This window comes from Phyllostomus hastatus, unplaced genomic scaffold (genome assembly GCF_019186645.2).
Source record: "Phyllostomus hastatus isolate PE091 unplaced genomic scaffold, TTU_PhHast_1.1 phas_contig_86, whole genome shotgun sequence".
In the NCBI taxonomy this organism is placed as follows: Eukaryota; Metazoa; Chordata; class Mammalia; order Chiroptera; family Phyllostomidae; genus Phyllostomus; species Phyllostomus hastatus.
In genome coordinates this window covers 81,189,288-81,207,647 of record NW_025333977.1, presented here as the reverse complement: position 1 = coordinate 81,207,647, position 18,360 = coordinate 81,189,288, and the positions used below count along the sequence as shown (strand labels likewise).

At 51.8% G+C, this 18,360-nt stretch overlaps 1 protein-coding gene across 6 annotated transcripts in view; it reads right to left on the bottom strand.

Moving 5' to 3' along the window:
- Positions 1 to 18,360, bottom strand: part of BOC (BOC cell adhesion associated, oncogene regulated) — a 72,264-nt gene that overhangs the window by 6,845 nt on the left and 47,059 nt on the right. For 5 of the 6 annotated variants that reach the window (XM_045851734.1, XM_045851736.1, XM_045851733.1 and 2 more), the window contains 9 exons: positions 10,943 to 11,089; positions 9,143 to 9,286; positions 7,461 to 7,754; positions 6,819 to 7,091; positions 5,462 to 5,769; positions 2,046 to 2,208; positions 1,541 to 1,651; positions 858 to 1,064; positions 312 to 493 (listed from right to left, as the gene is read on the bottom strand). In XM_045851734.1, coding sequence (XP_045707690.1) covers positions 312 to 493; positions 858 to 1,064; positions 1,541 to 1,651; positions 2,046 to 2,208; positions 5,462 to 5,769; positions 6,819 to 7,091; positions 7,461 to 7,754; positions 9,143 to 9,286; positions 10,943 to 11,089 — 1,829 coding nt within the window. The remainder of the gene's footprint in view (positions 1 to 311; positions 494 to 857; positions 1,065 to 1,540; positions 1,652 to 2,045; positions 2,209 to 5,461; positions 5,770 to 6,818; positions 7,092 to 7,460; positions 7,755 to 9,142; positions 9,287 to 10,942; positions 11,090 to 18,360) is intronic. The other variant, XM_045851739.1, reaches the window with a different exon arrangement.

Here is an 18,360-nt window from a genome sequence, read left to right as displayed (position 1 = left end):
TCACCACGTGAGCGCAACCACTGGGGGGCCTGGCGGACCTTCCTGCTGATATCCCCAGTGCTCTCTGGAGAATCCCATGGGGCACTCTCATTTCATTTAGCCCAGAGGCCCCCCAGCCTTTGGAGACAAGAAACAAACTGCCACTTCCCCAGAAAGTTAAGTCCCCTTTGAACCTGCCCAGGGAGGATGACAGACAGACAGACACATTAAGGGAGGTATTGAGAAGAAAGGCTGAGGAAGAAGAGTGGTTCCTTCCTGCCCAGAGCGAAGCCCAGTCCCTCTCCCACTGTGGTCTGTGCCAGGCCGCTCACCATCCACTTGAGCATGATGGTGGTCTCGTTGACGGCATCGGTGAAGGTGATGTAAGGGCCCGCCACGGGCCTCTCGTACATGCGGCCACTGTAGCCTGACACCACGTATGGCTGGGAGGGGGCGCTGGGCTCGCTCTCCCCCAGCATGTTCAGAGCCCGGACTCGGAACTTGTAGGAGGTGCCTAGTGAGAGAGACACTCGTTGAACCCAGGAGCTGGGGAACACCTGACTTTCAGGCCCTGGACTTGGAGGGATCATCTGGGCAGCCCTTCCCCAAAAGAAAGCCCCGAAGGACTCACGAGAACCCCCGCCCTCATCAGAAAGGAGCCACACAGGAGATGGCTCTGGGCCTCCTAGGGAGGGAGGGAGGAGGGCTGGTGGGACTGAGGTGACACCACCCAGAACATCCATAGGAGCCTAGCAGCAGGTGGAGGCTGAGCAGTGAGAAAAACCTCCAAAGCTCCCACTCTCCTCTAGGTGGCCAGGGGCCAGTGTGGGGGTGGGGGCATGGGGACGAGGACAGCAGGTAGATGGCCAGGCCCCTACCTTTCTCTAGGCCTGTGATCTCCACGGAGAGCCGGGAGGGCGGGATGGCGCTGGTGGCTAGGATCCAGTCCCCCACTTTCTTTAGCCTCTTGTACTCCACACGGAAGGACTGGATCGGGAAGCCCCCATTCCCACGGGGAATCCAGGTCACGTACACTGATGTCTCAGAGGCCATGGAGATAGTGGGCCTGTCTGGAGCTTCAGGGGCTGGGGGAGACGACACATAAGGGAGGGAAGGAGCAAGAGGAAGATGCAATGAGAAAATGGTTGTTGCAAATGGACTTGGCCTGCTCCTGATAGGAGCCTGATCTTCCCTACAGCCCTCTCCACCCCTGGTGTCTGCACTGGATCTTCCTAGGGTTACCTGGATGGCCCTCTGAGAGCTATCCTTCAGCAGTGTCGGAATATGAAGGAGCCAAGGGCCACCTGCTCCCCCCTCCACAGTCTCTGGACCCACAGGGCCAGAACCCCAGTATTGGTCTCCAGTGTTTTATTTGACAAGCTCCAATCTCTGCTTCTTCATTGTGGTTACCTGGGGAGATGCCAGGAAAATGTCATAAGGACTCCCAGACCCACAGAACCAAGAACCCGTTCAACCTTCAGCAATGAGGCCTGAGGCAGTGGACCTGGTTCCAGTTATGACCACTCATTGCTCCTACCCCTGTGGGTTGCTGGGGGCTTACGGGACAGGCGGCCGTGGTCTGGCTGGCTGCTGCTTTGGGGGCTGGCTCCAGGGTCATCTCTTTGGATCTGCTGCTCCTTGTTGGCCATGATTTCAGGTTTGGGCCGCCGTCCTGGGTAGAAATGGGTTGCAATCAGTAGAGGAGTGTGCATCAGGTCTCCCTTCCCACAGAGCCCTTCCTGCCTGAGGCTCTGCCACAGGGTCTGACAAAGAGATTCAAGCAGCCCAGGGCACTGAAGTCTTGTCTAGTTCTCAGCTCTGCCTGAGTGTCCGGCACTGCACCTGGCCCCTGAGTGCAAGAGGGACAAAGGGATACCAGAGAGGCTGGCTGGTGGCTCTCCTGCCGAGAGGTATAAGCTTGGCCTGGGCACAGGAGCCACAGGGAGGCCGGAGCTGGAAGGCAGGTGACCAGATGGGGCAAGGTGAGCAAGACTTTCCACCTGGGCCTGGTAGGATTTTCTCAGGCCCATGGAAACCCCAAGCTGAGGGCAACACTTGACCCTTACCAGTTCGGAAGGTGACCATGGCTGTCTGGCCTTCTCCTGCACAGTTATAAGCTGCCATCTCCACTTCATATAAGCTCCCAGGGTCAAGTCTGCTGAGGGTCAGGCGGTGCTGATTGGCTGGAATGTCAGAGATGGTCCAATCATCAGAGGAGTTTGTGACCTGCTGGAGAAGATGGCTTGTGTAAGGACCAGCATCTCAGCCTGGAGCTACAGGAGGGCTGTGGTTTGCAAGGGAATCGAGACCTGAGGCCCAAGGGTGCGGGCGGGGAAGGGGGGAGTGGGCCCAGTTGGGAGCATGTGGGGGGGGGGTGCCAACCAGCCCTGCCGGCTCTGGGGCGGCAAAGCCAGGCTCCCTGGTCTCCCATCTGGTGATCCCATCAAAGGGAGCCCAGTGGGGCGGGTCGGAAGGCCCAACTCAGACCGCTGAGAATTTCCCCAAAGACCTCCTCTCTCTTTCTGAAAAACTCCATATTTAACTTTCTTTCTCCTTACTCTGTGTAAACCAAACACAGTTCCTTCCGTTTCTGCTGTAACGGGAAGATGATGAGAATGATGGGAACAGTAGCGGTGCCGGCAGAAAAGGCCGCATTCGCCACGTGTTCACTGCGTGCCCGGGCCTGGGACCGGAGGCTTCACATGTGCTACGACAGCAGCCCGAGAGAGGGATGTGTGATCTGCCGACGGCCGCACACTAGTGAGCAGAGAAACCATGAGCACAAGCTCGTAATCTTAACCTACTTAGAAAGGACAACAATCTGGGAGCCACAGAATCTCAGGTCCAGTCCTGGTTGGGTCTCTCACAAGCTGTGTAACAGAAGCAAGTCCCCTAACCTCGCCAATCCCCAAGCCTTTCCTTTATAAAATGAGGCAAATAAAATCTCTCAGATTCTTCTGAAATTAGGTGATTTAGGTAAAGAGTCACGCTCTGGACAGAGGTTTGAACAGCAGTTTGCCGCAGATGCCTGGCCCCCTCCTGATGCCCCACACCCTCCGCTCAGTGAGGCGCCTGACATTTCAGTCCCCTTTTTCTGCTCCTGCCCTCAGTCCTTGCTTAGAACTTAAAAACTGTGGATGAGTTGTAATGATTATGGATTAATATTAATGGCTTCAAATTCCTAGCTCTTTAAAGAAAAAAAGGAACTCCAGGCTCCTCAAAAGGCGACGCCCAGAGGCTGCTCCTCTCACCAACCCCACCTTTCAGGAGAAAACACTTAACTGCCAACTGTGCATGTCTCAGAGAGCCTGCTGGGGCCTGAGGCTGTGGTTTGCTGGAGGAATTCAACAGCTGGTAGGAACGCTCTTAGTCCCAAGCAGAATATTCCAAAGTAGAACAAAACCTGCTATTCAAGGGACAGGGATGGTCTGGGCTCACTAATGTCCGGCTTCCAGGATTTGTCCCAAGGGGAGAAGAATTTACAAACTGAGAGTCCCCAGCGGTGCTGGAAACCCAAACACAGTAGCCCGGAGTCTGCAGATGCACCAGGAAATGAAACTTGCTTCGTGGCGCAAAAAAGTGAAACGAGCTGAATGATTCCCAGACTCTAGCAAGAGAGGAAGGCTGAAAAAACACAACCCAAATGCTGATATTTTTTAATTCCCGAAGTCTTTCTGATGTGATGATCCTTAAGACATGGTGGTCCCTGAAGGAACTGCTTTCAAGGCACAATTTCTGCCGTGGCAATGCCCACCTACCAGCTCGGAATACCCCTGGGGCCGGGGCCTGCCAGCAGCCAGAACCAGCGGGGGCACTGTCCTCTCGCTCTCCCATGCCCCTTCTCCCTCGGCCCACCCAGAGCCAGCCTCACCCCTGCACCGGGATCAGAAAAGAAAATAAGAAATGGACCGGTAATTAGTCACTGTCACACACGCCGAGAGGGCGAGAGTGGCCTCAGCCTGGCATTTCCGGATCACCACGCACGGCCTTTGCCAGCTTGCCTCTTGGTGAGGCCCTTTCACAGCCACCTCTTGGTCTGAAAAATATTATTCTTGCTCTCATGCTGGTTCTTATCTCCCAGGGACTGTGAGCATCTGGCCTGCCCTGATCTTTGTCTACAACTCTGAGGTGGAGGTGTCCAGTTACATGGGGAAATGAGGATCAGGACCAGCCTGGCCCCATAAGCAGGGCTGAACAATGCTGCTTTTTGTTAAAAACTTATTCTCCCCTGTCTCTGGCTGGCTGTAAAGAGGCCGACAGGCTGAGCGTTAATAAGAAACTGCCCTGCCCTGGCCCCCACCTAGGTGGCAGCTTTGCCCTAGGTGTCTTTTTGACAACCTCGGCGCCTCTGTGGACTTGTCCTGACCCAGGGTCTCTGTGCACAGCACGTACAGGGCGAGGGTGGGAGGAGCGGGGCCACCGGCTCCAGAGCAGGGCAGACGGCTTCTGCACAGCCAGCACTTTCCACCGTGGTTTTTGTTTGTGTTTTTTTTGGAGGGAAAGAAGAGTTGATAAATAGTTTTAGTTCCACGTGTATATATTTTCCAAATTTTCCTCCAGGTGCACATAGCACTTTTACAAGCAAAACTATGAGTGCATAATAAAGTCTAGCATTACAATACATTATTACTCATCAAATAAGATTTTTAAAAGTCCATTTGAGAGCAGTAATTGTCTACTGTCTAACGACCTGAGCAAGAAAACCGCATGCACCTGGGGTGAGCGGAAACACTTTCCAAGGGCATTTTCTCGAGGGAATTTCAGGATAACGGCAGTGAGAACGAAGCCTTGAACGGGGGTCACAGCCTGCAGGCCCCTTCCTGCTTCGCAGGACACAGTGTCCAAGAGGACCGGCTGGCTTGGCTGCGTCCCGCACCGGTCAGTGCCAGACAGTCCTCCCCTGACGGCTCCCAAAACACTCACTCGGACAGAGTCCCTTCTGTCGAGGCCTCAACAGCACGATGGGCTTTCACCTCAAATGCCTGCTCGTCAGACACGAGCCACGGTGAATCCTGAGAACTGAGGGGTCTGTTACGGCTCTCAGAGAAAATAGTTCTTCACAAATATTTGTTTTCCTGGCTCTAAAGCTAGCTTGCCATGCCAGAGTTCATGCAGGTATATATCCAGCAGGACTTTGTTGGGTTAAAAAACAAAACAACATCAACAACAAAAGAGAGAGGGAAGGTGGGGGATGGGTGACAGGTAAGAGGGAAACCGTTCACTCTCCTGTGGGACCAGGAGCTGGTGCTGTGAGTTTCTGGGAAGCCTGTGCATGAAGCGCAGACCTGAAGGCACATGCTCAGCTTTTTCCTTAACACAGCCATCTTCCTGGGAGGTGGCAGGAAAGTGCACAGGAGATGGAAGGTCACGATCAGCAGCGGAGACTGGGGGGTCCAGGCTGCAGGAGCTCAAGGGGAGACAGCAGCAGACAGAGACTTCCGCCCAGCCTGAGAGGAAGTGGGCACAACGCCAGACCCCATACCTTGCGGTATTTCACCACGTAGGAGAGGATCGGTGCCCGGCTGCCACCCTCGTGCCGAGGCCGCCACACTAGCTCGTAAGAGTCGGTCTTGGAAGTCCGGGGTGAGCTGAGGATGATGGGTGCCTCAGCGGGAGCCGCCTGCCCCTTCTCTCCAGAGCACCGCAGGGAAGCTGGCTGCACTGACGCTGGAGGCCTCGGGACACCTGAGTGCGCCCTCAGCATCTGGTCTGGGCTTCTGGGCCTCGGGGGTGGCAGGGGAGGTGTGGTAGTGTCCGGTTTAGCATCCCGCCATGGCCTCGGGGTTGTGCCTGGAAGCAGGAAAGAAAAGGAGGGAACAGGGTGTTTGTCGCCCTGATCACCTGCTGAGCTGTTGCCCCCATAGATAAAAAAGTCATAGAGAGACCTAACATGACCATCAGCCCACTTAACAGGCTCTGTAGGAAGAGAGGGAGTCATGGCCCCACCCACAGTGGGCAAAGGCAGCCTGGTGTCCCTCGCCCAGGCTTCCTGCTGTGGCCGGGCGGGGCAGGCCAGCGTCTCTGCAACCTGCCTGCTTCGCTGAGCCCACCCACTAGCCCCGTCTAAAGTGAACTACCTCAATTTGCTCCTGAGGCACAGGAGCGCTGCACCCTCTTTCTCTTGTCTAATACTGTGTGCATGCCCTTCACTGCAGGATCTTGGTGGAGGGGCACAACATGGGTCTCTTGCCACTCCACCGCAGTGGCCTGGAAACATGCGGTGGGAGGCCCCCCGTAAATGCCCTCTGAGAATCTGAGAAGCCAGGAGAGGCCACACTTCCTTCAGAAACCCTCCACAGACCCTGCCTGCACTGGTTTTCCCTCTGCCTGACCACCAGCACCATGGGAGGTTGGCATCTGATAATGTTGATTCAGCATTTCATTGTGTGTTGTCGTTTTCAAATTGCTTCCTTGGTAAGTTTTATCTCCTCCACGTGAAAATTCTTGGGGGTCAGTTCCTTGTTATGTTTCCCTGCATTCCCCGGGTTTCCCAGCCCAGTGCCGGGCGCACAGTGACTGACTGCTCAGTCAGCACAGGCACTGCTGCAGTGAATCAGCTGAAGGCACACCTGCTTTCCTTTACTCCAGAGCAGTGGTTGCCAGACTGGGTTTCATGGAACATGAAATTTAGAAAGGTTTTTTTAAACTAGAATAAAACAGTTAAATGGGTTATTTTCACTAGCAAAATCTGCGTCTGACTTTTTAATAAGTTAATATAAATTTGAACTTACAACTAAAAGCCACTTCATTTTGTTTTATATATTGGGGTTCTATTTCGGATTTGGGAGAAGGGTTCTGTGCCTACCCCACCCAACTCCCAGCCATTGCGTTGCACTCACTGGGCCTGGCGGTCCTCAGCTGGACCACAGCGTGGGCGCTCCCAACTTCATTCTCGGCCATGCACTGGTAGACACCTTCATCCTCAGGCCCCACGCTGACCACTCGCAGGGCCCTACGGGACAGTCGGAGGCGCTGGCTGGAGGTGAGGGGCACGGCATTCCTCAACCACAGCACTGAGGGCGGGGGGTTCCCGCGCACCTCACAGGTGAGCTTGGCACTCTGGCCCCAAGGGATGACCAGCTGGGACAGCTCCACAGTGACCTCAGGGGGTTCTGCCAGGAAACCAGAGGAGGAGATTGAGAGGCTAAGTCTCCCTGTCCACACCCAGTCAGGTTGGGGAAAGGAATGCAGGCCTGAAAGGCTCTTCCTTTCCCTGTAGCTGCTGATAGAGGAAAGGAAAGGTCCCAGGTGTCCTTCATCAGAGCCATGACAGGAAAGGGCAGAAAGCAGGCTGCCAGGCCCCTATACCCTGTCCCTGGGATCCGAGGAGCTCCACCTCTCTCAGTGCTCCTCTGTCACGCACTGGGGATGTGACCATTCAGAAAATGTACATAGCCCTGAGCCTGAGATTATGAGTTTCCAAAAGGGCCATGAAGACCAAAGAGAAGGTCAAGGAGAGGAAGGTCTACAGAGACACTCACCAAACACCTGGACATTGTAGAGGATGACCGCTGCCCCAGGCTCCCCCACCCCATTGTCAGCCATGCAGCGGTAGGTCCCGGAGTCCTCCTCGCTAGTGGTGTCGATAAGCAGGTTGCTTAGCAGGAAGCGTGTCTTGTTATAGCCCGCAACACTGGACCCATCCTTGGCCCAGGTAACCCTCGGGGGTGGAATTCCACCGGCCACGCACTCCAGGATGAGACTCTGGCCTTTGGTGACGATGATGGTCTGGGCCTCTGGGGGGTAGATGATGCGGGCAGCCTCGGCAGTGGAGCCTAGAGGGGTGAGGTGGGAAAGGACTGCCTGTGGGACCAGGACTTGGTGTAGCAAATCCCTTCTGTGCCACCTTGGGCAGCCCGGTCCCAGGAGGCAGTCCCAGAGGTCATGGATTTAGAATCAAAGAGCCTTCAGGAGCTTACGACCTACGTAAAGTGGGGCAAGTAACTTAACTCCCTTGGGTCTTGGTTTTCTTATGGGAAGCATCGTGAACAAAACATACATATGGGTAACTGTACATTGGCAGAGAGACAGATAAAGGCAGTGGATGGAGGAACAACTCAAATGGTGACGGTGATTTTTCTTGCTTGCACTAAGTGAATGCTAAGACTGAGGATGAGATGGGATACAGGGAACCACAGTGGCCTTCAAACCCTAATCATGGGTCACAGTGCCCAAGTGTCTCAAGTGAGGTATCACAGTACCTCAACGTGAGCATCTTGCTGAGCTGAGCAGGATCTATGGTTTAAAAATATGCATTTCTCATATCTCAAAGCCCCCCAAACTAATCAACTATTAGTACTTCATTAGGTTCTTAGCTGAGGAAGCTGCAATCTTTTTTCAACGCTGGGGAGAGACCGGGTAGAACTTATTGAAAGGCATGTTTCTCTTCAATGTGCCACCTTCCTTGGGAAACTTCAAGAAGCACATTGACTATGTGTGATTTTTGCTTTATGTGCCAACCAGGGACAGATAAGGTTTTATAAGACCTGAAGCTCACACAGCTTGGGTGGCCCTCTTTCAGAAAAAGAATACAAAATTATTGATAAAAAATTAGGTGAGTGAGGAACCACTGAAATTTTGCCTCATTATCTGCTACTGGTACCAACTCCAAAATCTAGTAATTCCATTTCAAGATGTCACAACGCCAAATACACAGAGAGTCTAGGACAGAGCCTGGCGCATGGAACAAGCTCAGCAAAGGGAGCTGTTTTTATACAATGGGGACATGTGTGGGCCCCCACAGATTTTTAACACAGGGAGGTGTTGGGCAAACTTCAGCAGTGCAGACTGGCGGCCTCAATGTGGGCACAAATGCACCATCGTCTTTCCTATGCATTGGCTGGCAACTGCTGAGAGCCAGACTGTCCTGCCCCAGCCCACTCATCCCGACCCCCATCCTCTCAAGGTTACCCAAGGAAGAAGAGCTCTCAACTCTTCTACTTGAGTGAGAAGTAGCTCTACTCACAGCTCTAGTGAGTGACTCGGAAGCACAGCCTCCCGGTGAGCCAAGCCCAAGGGCAGTGGATTGTGAAAGCTTGGCGTTTGGGTGGGGTGGGGTGGGGTGCCCCCATTCCGTGGAGAGCATAGAGCTGGAGCACAGAGCTGGGGAACAAGCTGTGGCACCTCAGACCCCGCCCCCCAGCAGGGAGACCCCGCCCCTTACGGCGCACACGCAGTCTGTCACTGGAGCCCGAGGTTTTCACTTCTTGGGTCACTGGGTTGTAGGCGGCGCACTTGTACGTCCCCTCGTCCTCCCTGCTGGCGTTTACTATCTGGAGGTTCCCGGATGGCATGATCAGGTAATTATCTGAGGAAAGAGCAGGGGAAGGGAGCATGGGCCTAAAATACTACAGCCATAGCTCCCACAAAGTTGTGGGGAGGGGACAGGTAGGACAGGACCCAGGAGCTGTGCACCTGAGTCTCAGCAAGCCCACCCTGGAAATGCAATTCTCCCCATAAGACCTCGCTCCCCATGGGACAGAAGCACCAGGTAGCTGACTGGCTGACTCCCTCGGAGTTAGTGCCCAGGTTTGTGGAGGAGCATTTTATATTTTCAAGGAAGCTGGTAGGGTGAAAGGTAGCAGGATTTGGGGTCCACCAGTCCTAGACTCAAATTTCAAATGGTGTAATGTGTGCTGCCTCAGCCATTGTAAGGATCGAGGGGCCCACGCTGCATATGCGGCAATGACATGAGATGATCATCCCCACAAGCCAACACTAGGGAGGGGAGCTGACTTTTAGAACTTCCCATCAGTCTCTGTCACAGTCACAGCTTTGAGCCACCTGACTGCTGAATTTCTGCAACCAGGGAGGAAATATTCTGACTCCCAACTACCACCCTCTGTGAAGGCCACTGAAGCTCTTCCTTCTGTGTCACTGGCCTACTAGGCTGTGTCTGCTTCTGGGCCAGGGGTTCCAGGGAGTGGGGCTTCGGGGCTATGGCCAGCTTCTTTCCACAGGAGACAGATTCACACTGCTGGATACACCAGTGACTGGAACAGAGTTCAGCTTCCTGGCAGGCAAACTGCTGGCGCTCAGCTCTGAGCTTTCTGCTGGCTTGTCCTGAGAGTGGTGGTGTCCTGGCACTTGGGATTTGCTAAGCCTGGTGCCTGCCTGTCCCTGGGTGTGAACTTAGGCAAATGCCAGACAGAATGGGAAAGCCATTGACCCTTGTGGGATGCACAGGCTTTCTCTAGAGGCTTACTCCAGGCTTCTGCTGGGAACAGTAGAGATCAATGCTGTTTTCTCAGTCTCCAGTTGTTTCTGAGGAGCGGGATTAGGGCTTTTACACTTTCAAAAATTAGTTTCATGTATTTTCTATAGTGAACATATACTCCTTGCTTAACCAGAAAAAGTTAATAAAAGTATTTAAAAGCTCATAGGCCATTTCAAAGGTATATATTTTGAGCTGTGGGGTTCAGTCAGTAGGGCCTACTTGGCCTTGAGTGCAGGTCAGTTCTGGATGGAACATCCTGTCTCACTGCCGGCATTCTGTGGACCAGAGCTCGGCCTCCCCCAGGTGGCTGCGTAACCAGGAAAATGGGAAGAGGGAAAACTAAAGTTCCACTGAAAAGATTGCTCTACTGTGTGGGGACGAGCTCTACCCCCAACTCTGCAGCTATTGGAACAGGTTTGCCGGGCAGCCTTTCTGCTTTTGCCTGGTGGCCGGGAGCTCACGTGGGGAGGAAATCTGGAGCCCTATGCTGACAACCCCGATCATATAGCAGCAGCTCTGCAACAGCTTCCAGGGCCTCAAAGGGTAAAGAAATTCCTCGTGACTAGGCAGAAGACCTTCATGAAAGAGGCTAATCCCTTTACGGTCCTCCAGGGATACATATCAAGGTTGAAGGCAGAGGACCGGCATGAGGAGGGATCTATCAGGTGTTGATAGGGGTTTGGGGAGCAGAGGTCAGGGGCCACAGCTTCCCTCCTGGCCTTGGTCGCTGGGTTTTTGCTTGCTCACCTCTGGATGCCTCCAGCCACTCTTGTTTGACACTGTACCGGACCTGGGCTTTTGGGTGGCTCTCAGGAAGGTGGCAAGCGATGACCGCCGTGTTCCCCTCATCTACTTCGATCACGTGCTGCACGTCTAACTTGAAGTCCTGGAGATCTGTGGAGAGAAGCGAAGGTGCCGGTTGGGCCTCAATGGAGGAAACACGCGATGTTTCAGGGGGGCTCATGTTTTGGAGCCTTTTGTCACAACACACAGCTGCAGAACCTCCCTCACAGGGGGCTCTCTGGGGGTTCTCCAAACCCTTCCTCTAGCCTTTTGTTGTCCACGGCAGTTTTTAAAGGATGGAATGTGTGGCCCTCCATACTGCATGGGAGTTCAACTTGGTATATATAAGCTGCAGGGTGGGGGTGGACGCAGAGAATTCTATCTGGAGATGTCTGTGAAGCAGACCAGCCTTTTTTGTTACACTGAGACCTGGGGACAAGTTCACCAGGCCCACTACAAAACCTGGTCAAGGTCAAGGCACAAACGTCCTAGCACAGCCCAGCTAATGGAGACAGAAAGGAAAAATAAAAGAGAATGCTGATGATGTCTTCCGCAGTCCAATCGAGAACAGCCTTTCCTGGTTCTGCTCAGGTATCCACAGTGAAGAGCCGCAGGCCCAGGATTTTGCTCAGTTATCAACCGTGGTTATGACCAGAGGTGATTCCGCTACGCGGGGGCTACACTCTGCGTCATGGCTAATCCTTCTCAGGGCTGTGCTGGGGATCTGAGGATGCCAGATAGGTTTTCTAAGGCAAAGAGGGCACTCCTCTTTGGTGTGGCTTAATGGCAGGGGTCTAGGGGAGGCCAAGGATCCTGACAGCAGGCTGCAGCCCTGGCAGCACAGTGGCCGTCCTGGCAAGGTGGCAAGAAGACTGGGATCTAAACTGAGGGAAGATGGAGATCCATCTGGAATAAGAGCAAGATGCTTCCCAACCAATCCAACAGTCCAAACTACAAAACTCTCTTTGTAGGAGGTGAGTCACTGATACTGAGGAACAGAATGGGCCATTTGTGCAACAAAACCAGAGTAAGGTAAAGAGAGGTGAAAATATTTACCTAGACTCTCTCTTCATAATGGTACTTCGAAAATACCCTAGAGGCTCCCTCACTGTGTGCTGTCCACACCAAATTCTGCTCAGCTCCTGAGACCTGATAACCATCGGAGCTTACCACAATCCCACTGCAAGACCCCACCTGCCTGTGCTGTTTCCACAGAAGACCCAGAGAAGGCAACAGGAGCAATGGGGAGTCATGTTTCTTACACAAGAGATAATTACGAAAAACAAACTTACTGTCACCGAAGGAGAGTCCAGTGATTAAGGCACTTAGTGAGGTCAGGAGGTCCTCACTTAATGGAACTTTCCAGAAGCTCTCAGTCAAGCCGGGGAAGAACCCTTTTGTTTGTATGAAAGGATCGTAGTCCCTTTGATTACTATATCAGTTGTGAACTGGTTAGGGGCAGGGACCGAGGCTTCATATATGTTTTCTGAACCTAACCCAGGCCTGACCCAAGTAGGTGCCCAGTAAATGCTGAATGACTGAAGGAACAACTGTCTTGGAGCTGGCTGCTTGGTCAGGTACAAGATGCCCACTTATGCTGTCCATGAACTCAAACTTCCTGGCTGAGCTGGTCTACATTGTGAGCTCAAGGATAAGGGCCCAGCACAACAAATTTTCTATGAACCTTTTATTCAAGTGTGACCAACCTTTTATGTAAGCGTGGCTATTTTAAAAATAGAGGGTTTCTTGAGAGGTTACTTCCAGGGTCACAGGAAAGGGGTACAGCAGGTCCAATAAACATGGAGTAAGAAATACATGCTGTTCGTGGACTGGCGTGGCAAAACAATAACGGGCTGCCCGGTTCGTTCCCATTACTCCATCTCCCTCTGCAGGCCGCCCCAGTGGTGCCGGTGGCCTGCGGGAGACTCTCATGGGTTGCTTCCTTTGGGTGGGTGACTTTCCTTACTTGCCACAGAACTTTGTGCTTTCTGAGAAAGCCCACATTAGTTTAGGGCCTTCTGGGCTTTTAAAGAATTGTCTCATCATTATTTAATTTTGTGTGTGTGATATCTGACCCTAACTAAATTGTAAATTCCTAGTGAGCAGTCTATTTTACCTTCCAGCCCCCTACCTCTCCTCCGGCCCACCCCCTGCACAGTATTCAGGAAATAATAAACACTCTCTAAATCCTTGTTGAATACGTTGGCAGGCTGAGCTCAAGGCCAGTTTCATGAGTGTGCAACCTGCCCAGTGGCACAGGGCCCCGTGCTTGGAAGGGGTCAATGCTTGGTTTAAAGGTCTGCTGTCATCATCTTGAAATTCTTAATAATGTTTGAACAAGGGACCCCACATTTTCATTTTGCACTGGGCTACCCAAATTATAGCACCCAGTTTTGGGTGAGTCTCTCAGCTGAGTCACTCACTGGATACATTTTTTCTCAGAAAAGAAGATATGGATTATGGGAAAGGGTGGACAGCCTGGGCTCCATGTGTTCTAGCTAAATATTGCTAACTGCTTTCAAAAGCAATGCACTTAAACAATACAAAAGCCTTAACTGTTCTCAGCTCAGTGCATGTGTACCTGCCAAGTCAGGAGGCTCCCCCCAACAGAGCAAGCTGTGAGCCCTGTGAGCTCAGGGGCATCTGGAAATTCCTCCGTCACTGAAAAGCACTCTCTTCAATGGTCTGATACACACCTAAAAATACTCCACTAAGAATTTTTGAGTTTTTTCTTCTACCCTTCCCCATAGCTTTACCTCATTCCAAGAAATTTTGCCTCAAGCAAGAATATATTTAAACCTAACAGATTATTTTGCAACAAAGATGTGAGCAACTGAAAGGAATGTCATATCCATCTTCACAGCCATGGGCTACTGCCCCATTGTAACTGAGGGCTTATTCAGGCAGGGAGCATGCCCTCCTCCATGCACCCGCCTCACCCACCCAGTCCTAGAAACACCGTGCCCCTCTATGCCCCTCTTGGCTCCTTCTGCACCCTCTGACAATGGCCAGGCTAGAGACGGAAGGCTGTGCGGTGGGGGGAGCACGAGGCTGGGCACCAGTCAGCCATGTGGGTAGACAGCCCCTGTGTTCTGATGCCAACATGTGCACAACAGCCTGCGCAAGCAGGACCAAGGACACCCCAGCTGCACACCCAGCTCCCCACCAGGGCCGACTGGCAGGCAAGCCTTCCTGGCTTCAAAACAAATAAGCAGCAGTTTAGCCCTTGGCCCTGTCCTCTCCTTATGCCTCCTAAACTTAAGCCTTAGCTGTTGCTTCACTAGACAAACTCCCAATTTGGCTGCCGGAGCAAAAGCTGAGTTTCACTAAGTGATCAAAGGCAGAGTGACAAAGTGATGGACGATTTGAAAATCACAGCAGCCGTCTTCTAGTGGTTTTGGGCAGGAAAGAGACCAGGGACAAGTGGAAGCTTCGTGATCAATAACAGCCTCATTAGCCACCAGGCAGGGCAGGTGCAGAGGGATCCATTCGGCTGCATGTGAAGGAAAGCAGCATGTTCCCAGGCCCCTTTGTCTGCAAAACTGGTTTCCTGGCCAGTTTCTGGGCTGCTCAGGGAGTCTCACTGGGAATCAGGGGCAGGCCCTTCAGCTACAAATGGGGTTAGCAGGCCTTGATTCAGAAGGAAGGATCAGGTTTCATGGGGAAATGGTTTGACAGGACACCTGTCCTTGCCTGTTGGCTGGTGTGTTTGAGAAATCCATTAGTGGAATGTTTCTGCAGCTTTAATCCTCTTACCTTCCCTCAGACCCTCTTTTGCCTCCTCCCTTTGTGTAGTATTCTAGGTATTTTATTAACTTGTCTGCACTAATCAAATGCCAGTAGGCCCACTTTGGTTTCGCAGCTTTCAGCATGTCAGGAGCCCTGCTTGCTGGGGCCATCTCGGAGTTCACCGACCTTCCTTACTTTCAGCAGAACTTGGTGCTTTCTGAGGAAGCTCATATTAATCTAGGTTCCAAACAGAACCCTGCCCAGGTCCTTGCCTGCTAAGTGCTCGATTTCTTAAGGGAACATTGATCTTCTGATCTATCACTTCCGTAGGACCTTGGATACACACATCACAGGCATTTGTTCAGACACAAATCATGGCGATGTGCCCCATGTTTCCTCCTCATGTGTGCAGGTACATCACTCATGCTGGGGGGAGGGGGAGGCAAATGAAAGACACATAGAGGCACATGGGTGTGGCTGCCATCACCAGGCTCACAGGAGAAATCACAGTTGACAAGTTTTAGCTTGAGCCCCTTTTGAATTTCTTTCGCACCACCTTCTAGACTCAGTCCTTTATGAACACAAGGCTCAGTAGAGCTATGTGTTAAATTACAATATTTGGTATATGTTCATGCACTATCATAATGTAAAACTGTCAGATCTTAATTAGGCTCAGCCCCCTGATTTTCACAGAATTTATACATGGTTACAGCCGCACCACGCCTCAGCAGAATGCTCCAAGTGTAACCCTTAAACTTGACAATCACTTTCAAGGAGTTTCCCTTCTCTATCCTCTTCTCCCTGAGCCCTCACTCAGGCCACAGATCAAACTTCAATTCTGTTTAAGAAGTCCGGTACCATGGGCCTTCGGCTGGAAGCTGCAAGGAGTTACCAACACCCCCATTTCCATGAGCCCACTTAAAATAATTGGCTTTCTCCCCACACCAGCATTTGTCTTGTACAGTCAGTCCTGGCCTCTCCACCTGCCTGTTCTCAGGAATCATAAGACAAGCCTGCACTCTTCTGCTGAGGTTTGGACTTACGCCAGCGGATTGCACCCGGGGGCTCCTCAGTGGGCTCCCTGGCAGTGCTGCCAGGATGGCTCCGTAGCTTCATGGCCACTGGCAAGTTTCTGGACTGACTGATATTTCTACTCCCTACCTCTCATGGCCTCCAGGCACCAACTTGTCTCTGTGGTGGTTTGTTGTATCTGTGGCAAAGCACAGAAAGGTTCTGCTCTAACAGAGCCCTCCTCAGTGGCATGCTGACCCCATAGTTCTTCCCTGCACCTCAGTCCCTTCTGGAAAGATGGAAAAGCGCAAGGGAAGCAAAGCTCCTATGAGCTGTCTCTGGCAGAGCCTGTGGCTCATGGCTCTACAGATGGGCTTGGAGGTGGAGTTGGAGAAGGTGAAGCTTCCTTGGCACTGCCTCCCTGTGCCGCCTCTGACACTGCAGAGGCTCCCCAGTTCCCCTGCCTGTTGTGCCAAAGGGCGATGGGTGGAGAATCACCACACTGCTCTCAACTTTCAAGTTACCTGAGGAACCAAGGCTTGGCATGAACCCAGACTAGTTCTCTGAAAGAAAGTGCTTTGCAAGTGAGTCAATTATAGAAGCAGAGTACAGGGTGGAGCTCGACAGTGCTTTCATTAGGTCCAAAAGCCTAGCTCCTGGCAAGGGGAGGGGGTTTGCTGTGGGATGGGCAAGCATCTCAGAAACCGTGCATCCTGGATAGTGACTAAGCCCTTTGCCAGTCTGTTGCCCTGGCACACAGACCACTGAAACCAAACCCATAGTAACCCACAAGACAGGGCAAATCAGGATTCTCTGTAGTCAGCATTCGGCACAATACCATCGCTCCAGGCATCACTGAAACATTCCTTCAGCCATCCAGGAGCTGAGATTATGTATTATGCCAGGCACTGCAGAAGATACCAGAAGACGTAGTTCCTAATCATGAGGAGCTTTAATGGACAAGATGTACACAAGGCAGGAGACAGCAATTTCCAGAGTGATGCCCCCAAGCATAGGCTCACCTCGACCAGCATTTCAGCCTGGGTCAGGCCGCTTGGGTCTCCCGAGAAAATTTAGAAAGGAGCCTGGCAGAGTGAGTACTCCTCCTCTCTTTGCAGGCAGGGTGAGTGGATAAATAGATTTGCTCTCTTTGGGATTTTTTTTCTGCCTGTTCAATTGCACAAATAATTTGGGCTCTGAAGCACTCTCCTGCCAGCCATGGAAACATGACATAAAATTCCTTAAACACACTTTCTGATGAAAACAAGACACACTCTCTTTTGTTTAAATTAAAAAAAAAAAAACAGTTTCCATGGGTGGGGGGCAGGGGGGAAGAAACGTTTGCAGATGCCAAACACATTAGTTGTTAAATCTTGTGTTTCTTTCCTTTCCTTTGAGTTGAAGTGGGGTTTGCACCCAGACTTGAGCAGCGAGAGAAATCTGAGGCTGGAGAAGAGCGTGCAGAGCCAGGGGGATGGGAACCACGATCGAAGCCACGACCATAGGTGGGCAGGAGAGGGGAGAAGGCATGAAGGGGGCGTGTGAGAGGAAGCAGGAGGACAAATAAGAAATCTAGTTTGCAGTGTCATTAAACGATTTGCAATAAACTGGCCTAATGCTTCAGGAATTTCTTGGCTTGAACCAATTAAAAATATATTTTAAAAAAAGAAATAAGAGGAGAACGAGAAATGTGATTAATCCTTGAAGACAAGTCAAGGATGGAGGCAATGTCTCCACTGAGTCTGGCAGCCAGATGAACCAGGATGTCAGCAGACCACCTCGTTTATCTGACTTTGGTGCTGCTATGAGGTGGGGCTGGTGAGCAGAACTGGGGAGTTTCTTTTGGACCAAAGGAAAGAATGAAATGGTTTGAAAAAAATACACTGAAGAAAAAGAGAAGAAGGAAAAAAAGATTTATTTGCCAGCAACCCACATCACACATATTTCTCTGATCAACTCAATATAAACTATAAACTCTAGCAATGGGAAAATTAATGTGAGTCCTGGTGGTCTGGACTCATCAGAGCCAGAGCTGGGCCCTGGCACAGTCTCTGGCAGGCAGGCAGCCTGCCCGGGAAGAGGGAGAGGAGTGAAAGGGGGCCCAAGGCGCTCAGAGGAAGAATGAAGATGAGCATCAGCATGCCTTTAAAAGCAGAATCCTAGGTGGGAGAGGCAGGGACACTGTCCTGAAGCCACTGAAGCCCACAGTGGTTCCTGCTTCTGCCCTCACACCTGGGAACTGCAGAGTCCTAGGGCAGTGGCTTCAGATGCCACCCACCCCCACCTCCGACAGTGTCCCCTGAGGTGTCTGGTAGGACACAGAGCCACCACATCCATTGGCATCTCCTTTCAAAGCTTCCAAAGTTTCCTACAAACATCTCAATTTATTTTAAGCAGCCTTTTGTTTCTCCTAGCCAACAGTTTTTCTAAACTTTTCCTGAATTTCTTTGTATTTTCAACTTGTTTATATCCTGAGTTCTTGCTTCATCCTTCCTTACCTACTTCCTTAAAATTTTTAATACTTCAAGATTTGGTGAAGAAGACTTGGTTGACTTTCTGCAAGCCATTTTTGATCTCCCAGAATTCAAACATATTTTATCTACAGTCTTCCTCTTGCTAGACACTCTGAAGGCCTACTGTGT